Raw genomic sequence first — 23,974 nt, 5'->3', positions numbered from 1 at the left:
AAAATAACTACAAACTCCAAGGATTCATTTCGGGAAAAATGTCATTAAAATCATGAACTTTCATATTTTGGCCATTTAAAACATGAACTTTGTTGTAGGCCATTTAAAACATCAACTTTCGTTGACTAGTTTTTTTAAACATGAAGTTTTGTTGACCAGGCCAAAATAGACATGACGTTAAATCCGATAATTGACCTACTAACAGATGTTACTATGCCGTTAATCACTCCGTTACTGACAAACCGACATCGTTTTAATTGAAGTTTTAGTTTGAAATAATGTCACTTAAACCATGAACTTTTAAATATAGGCCATTTAAATCATGAACTTGTAAATATATGTCATTTAAACCATGAACTTTTAATTTATGTCATTTAAACCATGAACTTGCCCTGGGCATTCGGTAAAAACAAGACAACCTAAAAATTTTGGTTATCGGAGCAAATCGAAGAGAGAAAGCTTAATCGTTCGGTGCAATTGATTTGAATAACCGGATTTTGGTTTGACTCGGTAATCGAATCGATTGGTTTATTAGAAACTGTAGAAGTATATAAGCTTAATCGGCTAACCCGTTTAACCCTAGTTTAGTTTATCTCTTCTTTCTTCGACTCTGCCTCATGATGCGATTATGAGAAAGAGAGAGAAGAACATCAGTTCATCATTCTTTTTCGATCTTTGTCATGTATTTTGTGTCTTTTTGTTTTTTTCTTGAGTCTTTTTCATTTATTAGGACACTACACTAGAGTCTGAAGGATTGATCATCTTGTTTTAGGATACTGCACTAGAGTTTGAAAGATTGATTACCATTTTTATATATTATGGTTTACATAACATAAATTTGAAAGTTCATGGTTTAAATGACATACATTTACAAGTTCATGGTTTAAATGACATATATTTACAAGTTCATGGTTTAAATGGCCTGTATTTAAAAGTTCATGGTTTAAATGACACTTTTCGAATTAAAACTTCCATTAAAACGACGTCGTTTTGTTAGTAACGGAGTGATTAACGGCATAGCAACGTCTGTTCATATTTACAAGTTCATGGTTTAAATGGCCTACAACAAAGTTCATGTTTTAAATGGCCAAAATTTGAAAGTTCATGATTTTAATGACATTTTTCCTGATTTCTTTTCCAATGTATTTGGAAAATGTATATATAAGTAAATATTGAGTGAAAGAGTAGTCATTCATATACTTGACACAAAAAAAGAGAGTAGTCATTCATATACAATACTTTTTCATATTACAAGAAAAAAATGGGTTCTCTACTAAAACTTGCGGTTCTCTTAATCATTACGACTATGTGTGTTAATGTAGATTTGATATGTGGCGCTCGAAATGCTATGGTTCCTACAACCGGTTTCGACAACCCAAGGACAACTGTGTTTATACATAATGATCTTGGTGGTCATTTGTCGTTGTCGTATCACTGCAAATCAAGAAACGATGATTTTGGAGCTTCGACTATGCCACCAAATAGAACGTGGTCGTTTCAATTCAAACCCAGTATTTTTGGGGGCACTTTGTTTTTTTGCAGCTTTCAATGGGAACATGAGATGCGTTATTTTGATATCTACAACTAAAGCAGAGACCGAGAATTCGCTAAATTTGGATGTAGAAATTGCCATTGGAAGATCCACAAAAATGGAGCTTGCAAATTAAACAAAGAAACTAAAATGTATGATGTTTGTCAACCTTGGAATTCATAGTTGCTTTGATAACATTTTAACAATATCGTGTACTTCTATTTCACTAATAAACAACATAATCAATAAAAGTATTTCATATTATTTTTGACTGAAAACACTGTAATTTTTATTTTATTTTTACGAACACACAGCCGTGATGACGTTTCCTTTAATATATATAATGTCTATTGACTACATCATACATATATTTCATATTGAGAAACAAATCATAATCGATATCAGAAATGACTCTAATGTATATCCAAGTACTATCAACTATGATGAGGTTTCCTTTTACACATAAGTTTTACTTTGACTCCTATTATCCAAAACACTAAATTGCATTAATCATTTTTTAAAAAAAAAGTCAACAAAAAAGCTTATTACGGAATTATATCTTATTATATAAAACACTAGATTAGGACCCGCGGTACACCGCGGGGCAAATTATTTATAACAAAAATATTTAAATTATAAGTTATATTTATTGGTTAAATATATTATAATTATATAATAATTGTTAATTTTATGGTTTAAACTTTAAACCATATAATACCGAAATATAATTTATTTTTTACATAATATTTATTTAATCAATTTAAAGATATGTCTATTATCTGATACCAATAGTGTTAACAGAATAATGAAATGATGTTTTGCCCGTGTACATGGAATTGATGATATTTTCAATTTATATATATATCGACAAAACCCGTCATGTCCGAGATATTTTAACTCGCACTATCTCATCTTAATTTTTAATATTTCTTTTTTTTTGTATTATAAATATTAGATTAAGTTGATATGTTATATATTAAGATTGTAACCATTTACATTTTATAAGATTGACGCTTCTTATAAAGTATAAATATTTATAATACTTGAATTCTTGAAACGGTTGAGTATTTCTCATATTTGAAGTTTCGTAAAATTTTAAATATATTATTAATGTTTTAAAGGTCTTCTAACTTTTTTAAAAGTTGAAATATTTATAATATTTAAACTTCTTATAAAGTTTAAATATTTATAATATTTGAAACTTCATAAACGTTTAAATATTACTTAATATTTTTAACATTTAATAAAGTTTAACTTTCTAAAAAATATTAATATTTATAATATTTAAAATTTTAAACTAAAGAACCGGAATTAACCAAATAAAATTTTTAAAGTTTGAATGCCTGATAAATCAAGCTTTCTACTCATTTGTATTCTGAATCATTTTGGTCTCTTTTATAGTATGACTCTAAATCATTGTCCAATTTTTTAGGCGATGTGAGATATTGTACCCGTATTTTTTAATTCATCTATAGTGTAATATATCTCCGTTTTAAAAATTTATATTACATCATATGCAGGAAAAAAATCATAATTTTTATTAACAAAATGTAATACTCCCTCCGTTTCATAATATAGGATGTTTAGAGAAATATTTTTGTTTCATAATATAGGATGTTTCCAACTTTCTATGCAACTTTTAGATTAAATTTATATTTTATAGTATGCAGACTTGTTTATGATTGATTAAACTTATTAAAAGTAATTATTTCTTAATATGCGTGTTTTCACTAAAACATCATATATTTTGAAACGAATGGAGTATAAAATAATTCAAAATAATTTAAACAAAAATTCAAATAAAAATGAAAGGGAAACATATATTTATGTTTGAATGAGATAGAAAGATTTCCTTATTTTCTTAAATCTTATCTATAATTAATTTTAAAAGTTTTGGTAACTAATATTAAAGTCAATGCATTGAATGCTAATTGTTTCCAAAATGATTTTTTTTTGTCAAAAGTTACTGCAAAAATACTAGTATAGATGCTTTTAGAAGTTACTAATTCATAAGATTGCGACATGTGTTAAAATCTTATAATGTTGTAAATTATTAAAATATTAATAAAATGTTATTATTATATTTTAAATTATACAATTTCTCTAATTATAAAGATAAATGAATCGTCTAAACAAAAAAAATCTATACAAATAATTTAACAATAAAGATACACGTAGTTATCTTAAAGAAAATCCTAAAAATTATACAATAATTAAACTTATACAAAAATAATCCTACGTTATATTGAATTTCTTAGCCTATTCTTAACAAAAAAAAAAGAATTTAAATATAAAGATATGTATTCTCTCATATCTTTGTCATATATATAGAGAGAGGAAAAGGTCATTCAAGTGTATCAAACTCAATCAGAATATTCAAATATGAGCACTACAGATGGAAACCAATACTGTGAAAATAACAAAAATTCAGTCAAGAAAAGGAATAGAACCATTATGAATAATGATCAGATTGTTATGATGGAGAAGATGCTTACCGATGAATCTCATATGCGGCTGAAACTAGCTACACTTCATGTATGGGTGGACAAACTAAATCAATGCGTAAGTATAAACTCATATTCAGCCTTACATAGATATTTTTTATAATTGACTAATATTATTTTACAAAATATAGAGACTCCAGCTTACAACTATGCAGCTAAGAAAATAACAACTTCAACTTTTTTAACTTTTTCTCCTTTTTTTCTAGACACTTTCATCTAACAAAAACATATATTTCAGGATTTATTACAAACGATCAAAAGAAGTTAAAACTAGCAAACATTCGAACCCATCAAATTTAACCACATATATCTTGCAAGGGAATCTAACAGAAAAAGGAAATTTGAATATATTTTGGATGGCAATCCATCTAATAGAGGATGTATTGATAACAATCAAGATAATCATACTCCAAACCAAAAACGAAGATGTCTCCAGAATAAAACGTCGCGAGGTAACAATTCTATCCTCTATAATGTAGTTCAATATCTTTAATTATAATAATTATTAAATTAATAAAATTATGATAAAAATCATGTTATTTTATAAAAATGTATTGTTCTTTATTCAAGAAAAAATAAAAGAAAAAACAATGACTTAGTGACATGTAATTACTGTGAGGCTTTCGTGTGGAAATCTGAAGTCTTAAACACAGTGGAAAAGAATTGAAAGTTTCGATTTGTTGTCAACAAGGACGAGTTGTGCTGCGCAACCATATCGACAACCACCAACATATGTAGATGACTTATGGTCACGGTCAACATCGTTTCAGAACAACATACGAGCATATAATTCAATGCTTGCTTTTACATCAATGGGTAGAAAATTTGATTATGATATCAATTGTAACACCCGCAAACCAATTTTTGGTATTTTGGTAAGGGCGTCGATCGACACCACAGGGGGAGTGTCGATCGACACCAGTTGTAGCCGGTTTGGTCGGTTCAATTTTAATTGTCCGGTTTGCCTGGTTGGTTTAGGGAATCCCTAAATCGAGTTTTTAGAGGTAGAAAACGACCTAGGGTCGTGTTATTTGGAGTTAGTCGCCGTTTTTGAGAGAAAAACAAAAGAGAGAGTGTTCTTGAGCTTTTGGGAAGAGATTGAGAGATTCCTTGCTGTTCTTGGGAGATCTAAGGCTGGGGAGGTGTTAGAAGCTTGCTAGGAGTGAGGGAATTCGTTCTTGTTGGTCAGAATCTTCTTGGAAGAGGTGAGTGCATGACCATGGCTTATCTAAGCTAAGATCTCTAGATTCTATGTGATTTGGTGCTTATGTGGTTGTTTCTTTGAGCTCTCTATGTTATTTCGTTGCTGTCTGGGCTGGGTTTGGCTTCTGGGAGTGCAAGGAGCGGATTGGAGAAGCTTGGAGGCGAGATTCGGAGTTTCTGATCGAGGGAAATCGCTGCTCGGCATCGGTGTCGGTCGACACCAGTTGGGGTGTCGGTCGACACCAACGCGAGGACGGCTCGAGACTTTAGCGAGTGTCGAACGATACCATGTGGAGGTGTCGGTCGACGCAAACTAGGGTTTTCGGGAGTGTCGCAAACTAGGGCAGGGTGTCGGTCGACACCAGATAGTCAGTGTCGATCGACACCATCTGATGTCGGTCGACACCCCTTGTTCAGTTACGATGGACGTTGCATGCTATGTATATTGCCTGGTTTGTTTTATTGATTGTTGTTTGTGGCATGTAGAGATCTTATTGCTTGTGTGTATAGCCCAGTAGATGGGAGGATTGCCTCACTGAGTGTTTATCAAATACTCATGCATCTCAATTTGTGTTTGTGGTGCAGGTAAAGGCAAAGTGTGATCGTGGAATCAAAGGCAATGAAGAGGAGGATGTTCTAGGGACTTGATTGTATGGTTATCTGGCATGGTTAGGTTGCTAGAATTGAGTCTTAGAGCATTGTTAGGATTGCTGGTTGTTTGATTTATGCTGTTTGGGATTAATGCTGGATATTACTTATTTGGTTATTGGTTATTGTTTTATTGGATATTTATTGGTATGTGGTTCCGCTGTTGGATTGTGAATGTGGTTAGGTGGCTAGTGGGTATGGGACCACTAGTTGTAGCTATTTAATTATATTATTATTTATTATTTATTTATTAAAAAAAAAAGGGTCGGTTGTTTCATTTTGGTATCAGAGCCCTTACGGTTCTAGGTTTGGGTTCACTAGGTTTCTGTTGTGATGTTTGGGATTGCATGTCTTGATTGATTATGTGAGTTAGTCAATTGTGTGTGGCATGGAGTCCTAGAACATCCTCTTCGAGCCTTCAATGAGATTCCACGGTGAGTTATTGTTATGTTTCTTTGTGTGGTATTGATTTGTTTTCTGCTTGTTAGCCTCTGTTCTTGGAAGATCAGTGGTTAAGGTGTTTGAGTTGTTGGTCGTGGACGGGGACGTGGTCGTGGTCATTTTCGGGTGGGTCCCGAGGCCAGCGAGTGTGTAGTCCAGAGTTCCACGAGGAGGTACGTCAGAGGGTCGCAAGCGTATCAGGAGGGACCAGAGGGGATTAGCCGGTGAGCGTGCCGGGGGTGCTGGGAACCCAGGTGTGGGGTTGCAGCAGGTGGAGTCCAGGGTCGAGATGATGGCTTGGCGGATCTGTTGGCGTGCTGTTGGAGCGGTTACCGAGAGGGGTACCAGTGTAGGCTCCAGTTGTGCCACATGTGGCGGGGTGCAGTCGAGGGCTGCCGATGTTGAGGACTTTCCAACTTACGTTAAGAGGATGGAGCGGTTGTAGATGACCGGTATGAGATTATTCTCAAGAGGTATCGGGCCTAGAGAGGCGGATATGTGGACATATGCAGTTGGAGCAGATATTTCTCTGCTTGGTGGTTAATCCAGTTGGATATTATAAGTTGAGTGGGCAGGTGTAACATTGCAATGTTATACTCGGATCACAGGAGGTAGTTGTGTCGAGAGATGTTCATAGTCGTTAAGGATTGTTGCTCTTGATGGGATGGTGATTCCCCTGAATACCGATAGCTCGAGGGGCTGAGGGCTCCGAGAGTGGCAGAGGGGATGTTGTTCTCCTGAGGGGATGAGTAGTTCCCCTGATACTGAGATCTTGAGGATTGTGGTCCAAGAGTGAGACGGTATAACTCGAAGACGCTGGTCTGAGAGTGAGATCGGTATGACTCGAAGGTTTCGACCTAAGAGTGGAAGAGTTGGGAGCAAGCAATTCCTAGGACGTGAGTATAAACATAACGATTGAATGTAGACCTCGAGAGATTTACGGTGGTTTAATCTTGGATTTTAGGATTATGTTGGCCGTTGGGCCAGGGTTTTATGAACCAGAGCGGTTATGAATGTGTGGCTGTTTTGCCAGGATTGTGAGGCCAGTGGTGCCGGAGTCCCGGGAAGGGGAGTTACAGCAGGATTGATTCAGGAGAGGCATGTTTGCCAGATACATAAGTTCACGGAAAGCCTTCATGGCAGGATAAACTAATCGTTGCAACGATGTTGGATGAAGTTCATTGGAGATGGACAGGGTTGCTAGATTCAAAGTTTTGGTAAGCTTGTTGGAGGGAATAAGTCAAGTGGCTTGAGTTAGCGGCCTACAAAGTATTTGAAGCGGTGAATCAGAATATGCGAGCGTATGGTACTTGTTTGTTTTATTACGTTCGTATTGATGATTTGCTGTGGAGAATTGCCAAGCGGAAAGCTATCTTTGGAATAAACTAACTTGTGGAAGATTCCCTAACTGGCAAGTTACTAGAGGTTTTTGGAGGAACAAGAGGGTTGATATTCAAGTGGGGGCGAGTTGATGTCGGCATACTTGAGTGTTGGTTTAGTTGAGCTGAAGAAGTAACTAGAGGATTTATGGAGCAAGAGATTCATACGTTCTAGTGTATCACCGTGGGGAGCGCCGGTGTTGTTTGTGAAGAAGAAGGATGGGAGTTTCAGGTTGTGTATTGATTATCGGGGTTTGAACCGGGTCACTGTCAAGAACAAGTACCCTCTTCCCAGGATTGATGAGTTGTTGGATCAGCTGGGAGGTGCTACTTGGTTCTCCAACGTAGGTCTGGCGTCGAGTTATCATCAGATACCGATAGATGAGACAGATGTGAGAAAGACGGCTTTCAGGACGAAGTATGGGCATTATGAGTTCATGGAGATGCCTTTTTGGGTTGACTAACGCGCCAACAGAGTTTAGATTGATGAACAGTGTGTTTCAGGAGTTTCAAGACGTGTCTGTCATCTTTTTCGTCGATGATATCCTGGTATTTTCTAAGAGTCCTAAGGAGTATGCAATAAATTTGAGGGCAGTTCTGGAGAAGCTGCGGGAGCAGAAGTTGTTTGCTAAGTTGAGCAAGTGTAGTTTTTGGCAGCGTGAGATGGGTTCTCTGGGTCACATTGTTTATGCAGAGTGAGTTTCTGTAGATCCAAAGAAGATTCAGATTATCAAGGCTTGGCCTAGACTACAGAATGTCACTGAGATCAGGAGTTTCCTTGGTTTGGCAGATTACTACAGGACCAGGAGATGAAGTCTCTGGTAGGAGAGATCAGTGCGTTGAGCTTGTGTGCGGTTTTCTCGAGAACCATTGGGTTAGGAGGCGGCTTATAGAGCAGATCTTCTGAGTAGAGTGCGGTTGGCTCAGGAGAAGGATTTGGGGCTGGTGAATGCCTCTAAGGATGTGGATTCAGAGTATCAGGTCTCAGATAATGGTACTATCTTGGTGCACGGTCGTGTGTGTGTGCCCAAGGATGAGGAGTTGAGGTAGGAGATTCAGAGAGAGGCTCATGCGAGCAAGTTGTCCATTCATCCAGGAGCGACTAAGATGTACCGTGATCTCAAGAGGTACTATCTTTGGGTCGGGATGAAGAAGGATGTAGCTAGTTGGGTTTCGAGGTGTGATGTGTGTCAGCTAGTGAAGGCTGAGCATCAGGTTCCTGGCGGGTTACTGAAGAGTTTACCCATTCCTGAGTGGAAGGGGGATATGATCACTATGGATTTTGTGGTAGGATTGCCAGTGTCACGGACCTTTGATGCTATTTGGGTCATTGTGGACCGGTTGACTAAGTCTGCACATTTTCTTGCCATTAAGAAGACTGATGGAGCAGCGGTCTTGGCTAAGAAGTATGTGAGAGAGATAGTCAGGTTGCATGGAGTGCCAGCGAGCATTGTGTCTGATAGGGATTCTAAATTCACTTCGGTGTTCTGGAAGGCATTTCAGGCAGAGATGGGCACTAAGGTGCATATGAGTACAGCTTATCATCCCCAGACAGATGGACAGTCTGAGAGGACGATCCAGACGCTGGAGGATTTGCTGAGGATGTGTGTGTTGGATTGGGGTGGCCATTGGGCAGATCACCTGAACCTGGTAGAGTTTGCTTACAACAACAGTTATCAGGCGAGTATTAAGATGGCTCCTTATGAGGCTTTGTATGGGAGACCATGTCGTACACCTTTATGCTGGACTCAGGTGGGGGAGAGGAGCATGTTTGGTGCTAGTTTTGTTCAGGAGACCTCAGAGAAGATTCGGGTTCTCAAGCTGAACATGAAAGAGGTTCAGGATAGACAGAGGAGTTATGCTGATAGGAGGAGGAGAGATCTTGAGTTTCAGGTAGGAGACAGAGTGTACCTCAAGATGGCCATGTTGCGGGGTCCGAACAGGTCATTGTCAGAGACTAAGTTGAGTCCGAGGTATATGGGTCCATTCAGAGTGATTGAGCGGATCGGACCAGTGGCATATAGATTGGAGTTACCTGAGGTGATGCGTGCATTCCATAAGGTTTTCCATGTGTCTATGTTGCGGAAGTGTCTCTGTGAGGGAGAGGAGGTGTTGGCTAGGATTCCTGAGGATCTTCAGCCTAACATGACTTTGGAGGCGAGACCAGTGAGGGTTCTCGAGAGGAGGATCAAGGAACTTCGGAAGAAGAAGATTCCTTTGATGAGAGTCCTGTGGGACTGTGATGGTGTTGAGGAGCAGACTTGGGAGCCTGAGGCAAAGATGAAGGCAAGGTTCAAGAAGTGGTATGAGAAGCAAGCCGCGACTTGAGCTTGTTTAGCCTGGTCCCATCTGTAATCCGTGGCTGGAGCGGGAATGGAGTATTCCAGCCCATCTCTCTTGTTACTCGGTCGCTTGGGGTGGTTGGTTGTGCGACTCAGTAACAAGATGAGGTGGTGTTTGGGGTACAAAGTTTCCGTGAGGCAGGGTTGTGAAGAGGAGTTTCCAAAAATGGAAAGTGTTAAATATGGAAAGTTTTGCGGGAGTCAGAATTTTGTCCATTTTAGCGGTGGGAAGCCTTGGGAGGGGCTTTTGTGCCTTTGTGGCGGACTTTTGAGTCAGAGTGCCTGTGTGTGGCGGTATTGTTAGACATTGTATGGCCTTTGTGGCGGGCTTTTAGCCATTTGTTGGCCTTTGTGGCGGGCTGTTTAGCCAGAGTGTCTTTGTGACGGTCCTTCGTGACAGATGGTCTTTGTGACGGTCCTTCGGGACAGATGGTCTTTGTGACGGTCCTTCGGGACAGATGGTCTTTGTGACGGTCCTTCGGGACAGACGGTCTTTGTGATGGTCCTTTGGGGACGAGTGGCCTTGGTGGCGGTCCTTTTTAGGACATTTTGTTTGGCCTTGGTGGCGGTCCTCGTGAGGACATTTTTGTTGGCCTTTGTGGCGGCCCTTGTGGCGTATATATGATCCTTGTGTGGTCATGGGGTATCCCAGTGAGGGGATATGTGGTTGGTAGGACATTGAGATGTTTTTACGCGAGCCACGGGAAGGAAACCTGGATAGGGATAGGACTCAGACGTGTTCAGAATTGTTTGCTCGCGACTCTTGGGGGACTTAGGTTCTCCTAGTACTGCCATATTCAGAGACTTTGTGGCTCGGGAGTATGGTTGGTATATCGACTCCGGATGACGATCCGGGGGCGCGCTGTAGGGTGGCAACCCGAGAGACGAGTTGGATTTTCCTTATATCATTTGGCATGCAGACTTAGGTCTGATGAGGAGCCAATAAAAACTCAAGGTTTAGGCCTATGAGTAAAGGGAAGTCCAAAAAGTCAAGAGCAAATGACGCCTGGAGCGTGAGTCTATCGCCTAGAGGTGACCTTCTGTAGATCGGTCGGAGGAGTGCGGGCCGTGGAGACGGTTGCACGGGAGTCCTTGGCTGATGGTTGTTCGAGATTCGAGGACGAATCTAGATTGGTGGGGAGAATTGTAACACCCGCAAACCAATTTTTGGTATTTTGGTAAGGGTGTCGATCGACACCACAGGGGGAGTGTCGATCGACACCAGTTGTGGCCGGTTTGGTCGGTTCAATTTTAATTGTCCGGTTTGCGTGGTTGGTTTAGGGAATCCCTAAATCGAGTTTTTAGAGGTAGAAAACGACCTAGGGTCGTGTTATTTGGAGTTAGTCGCCGTTTTTGAGAGAAAAACAAAAGAGAGAGTGTTCTTGAGCTTTTGGGAAGAGATTGAGAGATTCCTTGCTGTTCTTGGGAGATCTAAGGCTGGGGAGGTGTTAGAAGTTTGCTAGGAGTGAGGGAATTCGTTCTTGTTGGTCAGAATCTTCTTGGAAGAGGTGAGTGCATGACCATGGCTTATCTAAGCTAAGATCTCTAGATTCTATGTGATTTGGTGCTTATGTGGTTGTTTCTTTGAGTTCTCTATGTTATTTCGTTGCTGTCTGGGCTGGGTTTGGCTTCTGGGAGTGCAAGGAGTGGATTGGAGAAGCTTGGAAGCGAGATTCGGAGTTTCTGATCGAGGGAAATCGCTGCTCGGCATCGGTGTCGGTCGACACCAGTTGGGGTGTCGGTCGACACCAACGCGAGGACGGCTCGGGACTTTAGCGAGTGTCGAACGATGCCATGTGGAGGTGTCGGTCGATGCAAACTAGGGTTTTCGGGAGTGTCGGGCAGGGTGTCGGTCGACACCAGTTTGGTGTCGGTCGACACCAGATAGTCAGTGTCGATCGACACCATCTGGTGTCGGTCGACACCCCTTGTTCAGTTACGATGGACGTTGCATGCTATGTATATTGCCTGGTTTGTTTTATTGATTGTTGTTTGTGGCATGTAGAGATCTTATTGCTTGTGTGTATAGCCCAGTAGATGGGAGGATTGCCTCACTGAGTGTTTATCAAATACTCATGCATCTCAATTTGTGTTTGTGGTGCAGGTAAAGGCAAAGTGTGATCGTGGAATCAAAGGCAATGAAGAGGAGGATGTTCTAGGGACTTGATTGTATGGTTATCTGGCATGGTTAGGTTGCTAGAATTGAGTCTTAGAGCATTGTTAGGATTGCTGGTTGTTTGATTTATGCTGTTTGGGATTAATGCTGGATATTACTTATTTGGTTATTGGTTATTGTTTTATTGGATATTTATTGGTATGTGGTTCCGCTGTTGGATTGTGAATGTGGTTAGGTGGCTAGTGGATATGAGACCACTAGTTGTAGCTATTTAATTATATTATTATTTATTATTTATTTATTAAAAAAAAAAAAAAGGGTCGGTTGTTTCATCAATTCAGGAAATGGTCCTTTCACTTTTTGTATGCATGGTCAGAATTACCACAAAATTGGATCTCTACTACCAGTCAAAGGAGATCTACCAAGTTTTGCGTAGCTATATGTATATGATACTTCTCATGAACTTCAAAACTGTCTCAATGCACTTGCCAAAAGAAAAAATAATGAGTTGAATGAAAGTATTCTCAGCGGATTGATTAAAATCCTTGACGAATACAACGAGTTAGCTAAAGTGTTCAGAATAGCTAGAGATAGATATGAATCTGGAACAACTGAAGAATACTCAATTAGATTAATCAAAAATAACGAACGTGGTAGACGGTTTGACCTTCCATAAGGAGATGAGATTGCTGGACTTATTGTGGGTGACATGTCTATTCCAAATTGTGAGAAAGACATAATAGTGCATCGTAAAATGGACAAACCACAATACATCAGCTTTTTACATCCATCCTATATGTCTCTACAATATCCTTTATTGTTTCCATATGGTGAACAAGGTTATATAGAAAAAACCATTCCATATAAGAATGATATACTACGAAGAGGTCATATGTCACAATGTGAGAGTATTATGAATACTAAATACATACAACAATTGACATCTCCAGGAACAATAAGATGTTCAGGCCACCTTTTCCATCAATATGTGGTTGATGCATATATTGATATCGAACAAAAACATATGAATTTTTATCTGTATAACCAGAAAAATTTAGAGTGGATCTGTACAATAATGTATGTGATGCAGTTGCAACAAAACTACAATAACAATAAAAATTTGCTTACTAACTCAAATTTACTAACTATATGAAGAAATCTAACTCAAATTTTCTTACTAAAAAAATATTGTTTCTTTCGTGTAAATGGTTGAAAAAATAAATATAATATCATTAGTATATTACATATAATTGTAGAGTATAAATATGTGTATGATTAGGGATAGTCCATTCTTATCTTTTTAGTGATTTGTGCATTATTTATGTATTGATTGTTTTAAAATTATATATAAAATCTACTGCTCAAAATTAGAATAATATGTTATCAGTTAACATATAAGATAATTATTGAATTATATGTTAGTCAAATAATTATGAACCAAACAATCATGAAATCCAAATAATTGTATCACTTAGGTCTATTTGGTATTTAAAAAATGTGTCAGTTGTATCGATAATATGTTGACACATGTCAATTCTAAATTTACTAATCTATACATAAGTAACAATAAATAATTGTAGCATATAAATAATATATATTATATTACATATAATTGTATAGTATAAATATATGTATGATTAGGGGATGTCCATTCTTATCTTTTTAGAGATTTGTGTATTATTTCTATATTGATTGTTTTAAAATTATATATAAAATCTATTGCTTCAACTTAGAATAATATGTTATTAGTTAACATCTAAGATTGTTATTGAGTTATATGTTACTCATGTAATTATTAATCAAAAAAATCATGAAATCCAAATGATTGTATCACTTAGGTCTATTTGGTATAAAAAATTACATTATAGTTCATTTATAGCAAAACACTAATGTGCGGTTCTAAAATTGTCCAATAAAATTAAATTTGTCCAATATGAAATCTTAAATGTTTAATAAAATTAAACACATGACATGTTGTAATATAATCACCTTTAAAGTTACGAGGTTATATATTGGTTTGAATTTATAAAAGAGGATTATAGTTTAGATTTTACAATTAAACAAAAGTATATTTGATTTGGGTTTATAAATGAGGATTAGAGTTTAGATTTTACAATTTAATGAAATTATGTGTATTAAGACAAAGAAATGAAAAAAAAATCTCTAGTGGAAAAAATTTGTATATTTACTTCTTAAAAATAGTTTTATTTATAATAAAACTAGATAAGGATCAGCCCGATATGCGGGTTTAAAGTTTGTAATTAAAATTAAATTTAATAAAAATATATTAAAAGTTATTGTATATTAATTATAAATTTTCTTTTTGCTATAATACAATGATTTATATCCATATAGAAATCATTTATGTATGTTACCATTACCTCAGTTCTGCACTCCTCCCTTATAGAGAGAACCTTACGTCCGACCTCCTCCACCAGAGAGAACCTTGGCGTTGCCTTGTTCCCATAGGGAGATAACTTTGCGTCCAACCTCCCCCACCTTCCTCCCTTGGGGAGATAACCTTGCGTCCAACCTCCTCCACCATAGAGAAAACCTTGGCTCTGCCCTCCTCCTGTGTGGAGAGAACATGTTCATGTCTTTTAGCTATCTCAAAGTAGCTTGCTCCAACCAATGAAATTAAAGATCATTTTCCAACATCACAAAATATTTTGATAGTAACTAATGTTAAATTTTTCCAATGTATTCGTGGAAGTTTCTTTGACACACCATGATTAGCCTCTGTCTCCGAGCTCCTATGGATCTATCAACAACGATTTCAGTTTTCCCAATCTATTTATGTTTTTTGTAAGCTTGTGTTTGATTAGCCTATTTTATTCAACTATTAGGTTGAAGACCTTCTCCTCTTTATCTCCTTTTCGGATTGAACGAATAGTAACAATTATGTTAGCACAAAAAAAGGTTTAATGACCAACCAATCGAGGTTGAGAAATTAGAAGAACATTAATTTGACATAATTAAAGAAATAATAAAAAAATATAAGCACGGTAATATATGAATCTCAAATAATTCAAAGATGAAAATATAAATTAAATAAAACAATCTAAAAGTACTAAAATAAATATTAAAATACAGTATTAGAAAAAGAAGATGCATATATTAATCTTTCATTTTTTTTTGGTCAACATATTAATCTTACCTATTCCAAACTGAAAAAGGAGAAAGTAGTAATATATTTTGGTTTAACAAAATAAGGAAAATTTGTCTTCCCATTAAAAAAGTTTCACCAATAAAACAAAGTTGAAAGCAATATCATGGTAAATAGAAGCAATAGAACAAAGTCGAAATTGTCTCTAAAAATCATATGTTGTTGAAAACTTCTTGGTAGATAATATTTTGTAGAACATTATTGTCACAGTGTTTTGTATCTCTTTCAAGAATCTGAAGTCCTGTTGTTGTAGTGACTTTAGAGAGGGCTACTTATAATTGTCCGTGAGAAAAGACTAGACTTGACAAATATAAACCAAACTTTTTAAAAGCTTTGACCTTAGTCATTGCATAACAAACTCGTATAGGAAACTGACGTCTTTTTAGTCGTGCAACTACAAATTTCTCTATATATAGCAAGATAAATTCTTCATCAAACATCATATTCTACCACTCACATAAATTTTTAAATTTAGTAATATCAATTTTTATTTAACTAAAATATCTTTTTTTTTCTTTTATGTGACTTTTGTAGGTTTTGAAACAAATAAGTAGAGTCAAAATTTTGGAGCATATGTAAAAAGACTAGATGAAGAAGGTTTGTTTGAAGTCCTCAGAGGTCTTTTGTATCTTTTTACCTTTATTTCCACTTTTTGTTCATGTTTTGAAATTATTAAATGTTGTTCAGAATGCTTATTTTGTGTATCAATATTGTACTTTGTTTCTTTTGATCTATTTTCTAAATTTTAAATATAAAAATTTAGTTCTAGATATTAATTCATAAAATCTATTAGATTTTTAGTTTATAGTTAATATATTTTAGTTCCTACCGCTTCATATCACTTATGTAAACAGTATTCCTACCAATTGGCTCTTTTGAGCAAATCTATTTAAGTTGTTGACAAATTGAATGTATTTTAAAATAACTAAATATATTTTATTATGTTCATTCTATCCATGCATCGCATGAGACATTTTATATTCCAAACAATTTGTATAATCTTGACTTTTCGTTATTTTCATTGTTTTGGTTTCTATTTGTAGTGCTTAGATTTGTAAATTCGAATTGAGGTTTATACATTGGAATGACCTCTTCCTCTCTATATATATGACAAAGATATGAGAGAACACATATCTTTATATTTATTTATTTTTCTTTTAAGATTAGGCCAATGAATTCAATATAACGTAGGATTATTTTGTATAAGTTTAGTTATTGTAGAATTTTTAGGATTTTTTTTACGATAATTACGTGTATCTTTATTGGGTTATAGGGTTTTTCGGGTTTAGTCCGACATGGCTCAGATCAGCCCGAAAAACCTTTTAATTAGTATATTTACTTTTTTGTTAATATTTTTGTTTGATTGCAATATTTAATTAATGATTTATTATAAATAAAGTTTAAAACTTTAATCCTAGTAAATTAAAAGACAGAGGAATTTAGTTATAGAGAGCATCAAAGCATATATATTTAAAGATTATATATATTTTCCCATCGCCTTAGTTAGTTTTCCTGCCCTTCCTGACATTCATACAAGCGTATCAGTTTAACACCAAACCGAGATTACATGGGTTTCAAAATAGTATTTCGCTTCAGATACAAGTCCTACGTGTTTACACGCACAAAGGACGCTCACTTGAGTAATGTGGTTTGGCGAAATTCCCTATGTTAGCAACTTCACCAGGAAGAATCTAAAAAGGCTACAGACTTTGGCATAGATTTCAACGAGTTCATTCAACAATAAAAGGTCAGGATCATTATCGAGTTTTACAAAGTTACTGCGACATTTTTAACATCTCATATATAGGGTTGCACAAGCGTTAAAAGTAGAAAAAACTAAACTTGCTTGGCCTTGTTCCAGTATATATGCCATGTGACGAAACAACTCGATTGCTTCGAACAAGAATCACATTGCACAGAGGAAGAAAAGCAGAACATTCCATGAAACCACACATTTTTAATGCAAATCCGGCAAAAACCCTCCAAATTAAGAAGCTTTGAATCTGTCGTTACAGTCATACTGCTTGCTATGAACTCATGGGATTCATATCTAATAACAATGGCCATTCCCTTGTTCCAAATCCGGTGCATGATTTTAGAACGCTAAGGAAAAAAACACTCGATAGTAACATCAAACAAGTATACTTCTTAAAAACAGGTTATGTAAGACTAAAATTCGGTCTTTAAACGGTGCGTTTTTGTAAGGAGGCGATCAACTAAGCGATTTAGGGTTTTTGCTTTCCACCCAAGTTTCAATGCCGCCGGAGGTCTCTCCGGTGCCGGCGGGGGACCCTTTACATCCAAATAACCAGGAGACAGTGGAGAATAAGGAGGATGGGGAGATTTCAGGCAACTCTACTGTGGCCACTTCTCCCAAACTGCGTTCATGGGTATCTATGGTCAAGTCCACGGACGAGATGGAGAAGCTTCACCTTGCTGTTGAGGATATTGACGGTATGCCAACGGCTACAATACCAGACAGTGTCTTTGCAGAAGCTCATCCCCTATGGGAGGATTTTTTGATTGGTAAGTTTCTGGCTAATGCTCCGTTCGTGGGGGGGTATACATGCTCTGGTGAACAAGATCTGGACACTAGGTGATAAAACGATGAAGATTGTGACAACCCGTCCCGCGGACCCCACTAGCCCACCGCTAGCTGCCCCAACGGACCATCCGTGGACCCCACTAGCCCACCACTAGCCGTCCCAACGGACTCCAAGCTGGCCCTGCAGGGCATCGATCCTAACCCATCACTATGGAAATCCACATCCACCAGTAGGTTATTGGTGTACCAGGCGTTCCTCGAACCCTGGTCCCCACCCTTTAACAACCTTCCCACAGGACAAGCTGTCACCAATTGATCTGCAGGTTGTCCTGTGGGAAGGTTGTTAAAGGGTGGGGACCAGGGTTCAAGGAACGCCTGGTACACCAATAACCTACTGTGGATTTGGATGAATAGTTCCATTTGCCCAGTGAGGGGTTAGGATCGATGCCCTGTAGGGCCAGCTTGGGGTCCGTTTGGGCGGCTAGCAGTGAGGCTAGCGGGCTAGCAGTGAGGCTAGTGGGATCCACGGGACGGGTTGTCACAAAGATTGATGTCTACATGGTGGATAAAACTACGGTGCGATTTCGTATCAAGGATGAGTGCACTCGCGCTCGCATCTTAAGACGTGGTATGTGGAACCTCTGTGGTGTCCCGGTAGTTCTGTCTAAATGGAGTCCTATAGTGGAGCAAGATCAGGAGGAGATAAAAACGATCCCTCTGTGGATCATTGTCAAGAACGTGCCAGCCAAGTATTTCTCTTGGAAAGTGTTGAGTGCCATTACTAGCCCTCTCGGGGTGCCACAACGACTACATCCGGATACTGAGGCATGTAAATCTTTCGAGGAAGCGAAGATTTTAGTTGAGGTGGACTTAACAAGAGCACTTCCAAAGTTTTTCTCCTTTAAGTCAGGTAAGGGTAGTGATACAGTGGTGGAATTTGTATATCCATGGTTACCTCCGAGGTGCACGGATTGCTCTAAATGGGGACATTTAAGTACATATTGTTTGTTAAAGAAAAAGGTGGATGGAGGTCTCGAAACTAAACCTCCAGTAATCCCTGTTGGACAAAACAGGGAAGTGCATACGGGGGAGAGTGTAGGAACTGGTGATTTGGAGATTACCACTCAAACAATGGCGACGGTGGTGACAGTGGTGCAAGAGGGTGAAACACATGAGAACACTGCGCGACAAACAGTAGACGCTACTGAGGGTAATGCGACTGTTGCTGTGCAGGAAACTGTGGAGGATCAGGGGGAAGGTTGGAAGACACCAACAAAAAGTGTTCGAAGCCCAGGGAAAGTGCTCACTAAAAGTAATAAGGTGATCTCGAATGTGACGAACAGTTTCTCTTGTCTAAGTGATAAGGATGACCTAGGGGATGAGATTGAGGAAGCTGAGTCGGATAGAAACAAAGTGGAGAATCAAGATGTGGGGACGAATGCTAAGTTGTTTGTGGCGAAGATGACTAATGAGCCTATTGTAGATTGCACTAATGGCCCTCAGGGTACTGCAGTGACAGTCAGACCTTCTCTCCCGCGTGCTTCCAAGGACAGCCACAAGTTTCTCTCTAAAGAGGGTCAGCAGAGCACTAGGAACTTACCTCCTAGTACAATGCACACACGTCAAACCCCCAAAAATCTCTGATGTCTGGATTCTTTTGGAATATCAGGGGATTTAATAAAACAGAAAAGCATAATGTAGTCCGGGAGTGGATACGCCAAGGTCGCTTTGATTTTGGCTGTTTACTTGAAACAAAAGTAAAAGAGAGAAGAGTAGATCGAGTGCTTAGATCGGTTTTTAATGGTTGGTCTATGCTATCGAACTATGATGAGCATCGTCTTGGACGCAACTGGTTAGTTTGGAGGGATAATGTACGGGTAACTCCGGTAAATAAGACTTCCCAATTAATCACAGTCTCTATACACATTGAGGGGCAGCATGAAGAGTTTTTTGCCACCTTTGTATATGCTGCGAATCTTGTTGCAGATAGAAAATCTCTCTGGCAAGATCTCCGGTATCATCATGACTCACCAATGTTTAGGAACAAAGCTTGGATCATATGCGGTGATTGTAATGAGGTCTTAGAGGGAGGGAATCATTCTTTGTTTGCTACAACACCGACTATTGGAATGCGAGATTTCCAGGATCTGGTCAGTCATTGTGAGCTTACGGATATGAGTTATCAGGGATAGAAATTTACTTGGTGTTATAAACGGCACGACGGGGTCATTTGTAAGAAACTAGATAGGGTGTTAATCAACAAAACATGGTTGCAACAATATCACCAGTCAAACTCTGTTTTTGAATCAGGGGGTTGCTCAGACCATATGCGATGCAGATTCTATATATCAGAGGTAGAGAGGAGAGTTAAGCGGCCTTTTAAATTTGTGAATGCAACAAGTAATCACCCTGACTTTCATGATATACTAGCTGCGAAATGGGCAGAGACTCCACCACTTTTCCACTCTACTTCTGCAATGCATAGGTTTTCCAAGCAATTGAAGGGTCTGAAACCGGTTCTAAGATCTATGGGGAAACAACTGGTTGGTCATATCTCCATCCGCATGAAGGAAGCCTATAAGCGTTTATGTGAGCTACAGATACAAACAATGGCACACCCCTCTCCACAGGCAGTAAGTGCTGAGGCTGATGCATATGCAAAATGGCAAGGACTCTCAGAGATTGAGGAAAGTTACTTAAAACAAAAGGCGAAACTCCATTGGCTGAAAGTGGGTGATCAAAATAACAAGGCTTTTCACATTTCTGCAACACTGAGGGAACAAAGAAACACGATAAGGGAAATCCTATGTGAAGATGGCAGATTGGTTGATAAACTGGATCATATCAAACTGGAAGCAGAGAGATATTTCAAGGATTTCCTATCTATGCAACCTGCAAATCTAGAGGCTTGGTCTCGAGAGGACATGGAGGGGATTTTGGGGTTCAAATGCGGAGAGAGTGATAAACAACTCTTGATTCATGAGGTCACTAAAGAAGAGATTCGGAGAGTGTTGTTTGCGATGCCATCTAGCAAATCGCCAGGCCCGGATGGTTTCACTACAGAGTTTTTCAAGGAGTCATGGTCTATTGTGGGAGAGGATTTCTTTTTTTAAGACTGGCTTCTTACCTAAGGGTGTCAACTCTACAATCTTAGCTTTGATTCCAAAGAAGAAAAAAGCAACGGTGATGAAAGATTACAGACCCATATCGTGCTGCAACGTAATCTATAAGGTGATCTCTAAAGTCCTTGCCAACCGGTTAAAGATCATTCTACCTAAGTGTATTGCTCCAAATCAGTTTGCTTTTGTTAAAGATAGACTACTAATGGAAAACGTGCTCCTCGCCACAGAGATTATAAAAGATTATCATAAGGACACGGTCTCCCCCAGGTGTGCAATGCAGATAGACATATCAAAAGCTTTTGATTCAGTGCAGTTGGAATTCCTTCTCACAACTCTTCGAGCTCTAGACATCCCAGAACAGTTTGTGCTCTGGATAAAAACCTGCATCACAACAGCCTCTTTCTCTGTCCAAGTTAATGGCGAGTTAGCAGGTTATTTCGGTAGTTTGCGTGGTCTACGCCAAGGATGCTCTCTCAGTCCTTACCTGTTTGTCATTTGCATGAATGTGCTTTCCCGCAAACTTGATAAGGCAGCAAACGACAAGGTCATTGGTTTCCACCCGAATTGTAAACATCTGCAGTTAACTCATTTATGTTTTGCTGATGATCTAATGGTATTCGTTGATGGAGACAAGACATCTATACAAGGTGCACTACGTGTCTTTGCAGACTTCGCAACTCACTCAGGACTGAATATTAGTCTGGAGAAATCAACACTATATATGGCTGGCGTATCCACTGAACAGAAAAACGAGATCCTTCAGCAATTCCCGTTTGCTTCTGGCTCTCTACCGGTTCGTTATCTTGGTCTCCCACTCCTTCCCAAACGCATGTCTTCTACAGACTATCTTCATTTGTTAGAAAAAATACGCTCGAAGATAAGCTCTTGGACTGCCAGAACACTCTCGTTTGCTGGCCGTCTTCAGCTTCTCCGATCAGTGATCTTCAGCATTACAAACTTCTGGATAGCTGCTTTTAGACTTCCAAAAGCTTGTATTCGCGAAATTGACCAATTATGCTTGGCGTTCCTGTGGTCGGGCCCATCTCTCAACGCCAAGAAGACGAAAGTAGCGTGGACAGAGGTCTGTCTCCCTAAATCTGAGGGTGGTTTGGGGCTTCGCTCCTTATGTGAGGCTAATAAAGTGAGTGTCCTGAAGCTGATTTGGAGAATCCTCTCTGCCAAGAGCTCCCTTTGGGTCAGCTGGATCCACCGTTACCTCATCCGAAGTGGTTCGTTCTGGTCTGAAAAAGACAATACTACTACTGGTTCCTGGATATGGAGGAAACTCCTGAAGTACAGGGACTCAGCAAAACAGTTTCATCGAATAGAGGTCTACAATGGTGAGTCTACTCATTCTGGTTTGATGATTGGAGTCCTCTGGGTCGTCTATACGAAAGAGTTGGGGATCGGGGATGCTTGTCGCTAGGAATACCAATGTCAAGTACGGTAGCTGAAGCAATGGACCAGACTCGTCGACGACGAAGTCGGTATGATTTCCTCAACTTAGTTGAAGAGGAACTCCACAAGAAACAACTTGTCCGTGATCAGGCTCGACATGATGTATCTTTGTGGAAGCGGAAAGGTAACATATATCATAAGAACTTCACACGAAGGACACTTGGTTACAAATTCATGAAACGCATTCGCTTATGGAAGAGTCTCGCGTAATTTGGTTTTCTAAAGCAACACCTCGGTATGCTTTTCTTACTTGGCTGGTGGTGAAAAACAGACTAGCAAAAGGAGAACGAATGGTCAACTGGAATATACATGCAACTACATGTTGTGTTTTCTGCAATCATTCAGTTGAAACAAGAGAGCATCTCTTTTTTCTATGTCCGTTTACACAACAGATTTGGGACTCGTTGGTACGAAAACTTATTACAGTCAAGTACACAACCGATTGGACGTAGGTAATACAATTGCTTATGGGAAAAGACTTGGACAAAACACGGTGGTTCCTACTGAACTATACTTTTCAGAATGTTCTGCACTCTATTTGGCGGGAAAGAAACGATAGGAGGCATGGGGAACCACACTCCTCAGGGGAGAAGCTGGTGAAGATTATTGACAAGAATGTCCGGAACAGAGTTAACACAATGCAAGATAAGGATGGCTCCCTCATTCATGCTTGGTTGGCATCAAGGTTCTACTGAGGCTAAGGTTTTCTTTACTTAAAGGATTAAGAATGTAATCACCAGTTTTATCAAACTGTTGTAAAATGTTTATTTTTTTCTTTGAATATAATTTAACATTAATTCAAAAAAAAAAAAGAACCGAACTAAACCATGAATTCATTTAAGTTATAATGTTAAAAAGCTAACTTAAGTACTAAACAGAGAGACCTAAGGTCACCAATTCGGGCCCAACCAAAGTGGTCATAACTCAGCATGAAGAGTTAATCCCACCAGGGTTCGACATCTATATTGGTACCGATGGAGAGACAGTTCTCTCCCATGCAATTGTGAGAAAGGAAGTTGCAACATGTTTGGCGCCTCAGCGAGAACTCCTATGCTTCCGTAAGGAGGCTCAACTAAGCCCCTTTGTTCTGAATTCCTAACTTAAGGAGACACTTGCCTATCTAGAGAGAGCGCTCTTTCTGATTGGCGATTTGAGGTAATCTAAATTACCTCTTTTTAATCAAACAAAAAAATTAGATTTGAGTATTAGTTTATTCCAGACTTTCTCTGTTTCCGTAAGATCTTTCGTATCATGTTTTGGTTGTGAGTCATTGCTGTTTGAATCTTACACAAAACTGTTATATTTTACATCTTCGTCTTCATTAGGCTGTAATTAATATGCTAGTTTAAATCATAATAATTATAAAAAAAATTGAGATAAGATGACATTGCTGTGAATGTGATGATGTTTCAATGGTCATTGAGATAGCTCGTTTCTTTGTCTGTAAGTGTTTACATGTGATTTGTGAGCAAAGTAATCGTTTCTTTTATCATCTATTATGGTTTATACTTTTATCATG

General features: G+C 38.3%; 2 protein-coding genes and 1 pseudogene across 2 annotated transcripts; all 3 read left to right on the top strand.

The window, feature by feature from the left end:
* Window positions 1-1,205: 1,205 nt before the first annotated feature.
* Window positions 1,206-1,809, top strand: LOC104792960 (S-protein homolog 2 pseudogene; annotated as a pseudogene).
* A 16,624-nt stretch (window positions 1,810-18,433) lies between these two features.
* Window positions 18,434-20,067, top strand: LOC147930511 (uncharacterized). Its single transcript, XM_087476904.1, has 2 exons — window positions 18,434-19,434; window positions 19,545-20,067. The coding sequence occupies exons 1-2, from the start codon at window positions 18,434-18,436 to the stop codon at window positions 20,065-20,067; spliced, it is 1,524 nt and encodes a 507-aa protein (XP_087333030.1).
* Window positions 20,068-20,202: 135 nt separating this feature from the next.
* On the top strand, window positions 20,203-20,988 carry LOC147930510 (uncharacterized). Its single transcript, XM_087476903.1, has one exon. The coding sequence runs from the start codon at window positions 20,203-20,205 to the stop codon at window positions 20,986-20,988; it is 786 nt and encodes a 261-aa protein (XP_087333029.1).
* The last annotated feature ends 2,986 nt before the right edge of the window (window positions 20,989-23,974 follow it).

Source organism: Camelina sativa, chromosome 12 (assembly GCF_030686135.1).
Source record: "Camelina sativa cultivar CO46 ecotype springtype chromosome 12, ASM3068613v1".
Classification (NCBI taxonomy): domain Eukaryota; kingdom Viridiplantae; phylum Streptophyta; class Magnoliopsida; order Brassicales; family Brassicaceae; genus Camelina; species Camelina sativa.
This window is presented reverse-complemented; position numbering and strand designations above follow the sequence as displayed.

Excerpts from the sequence above, each read along its gene's own strand:
- LOC147930510 (XM_087476903.1), top strand. The coding sequence starts at position 20,203 with ATGCGATGCAGATTCTATATATCAGAGGTAGAGAGGAGAGTTAAGCGG.
- LOC147930511 (XM_087476904.1), top strand. The coding sequence starts at position 18,434 with ATGGTGGATAAAACTACGGTGCGATTTCGTATCAAGGATGAGTGCACT. Across the intron at positions 19,435-19,544 it reads GCTTCCAAGGACAGCCACAA|GGGATTTAATAAAACAGAAA; the intron begins GTTTCTCTCTAA and ends TTGGAATATCAG.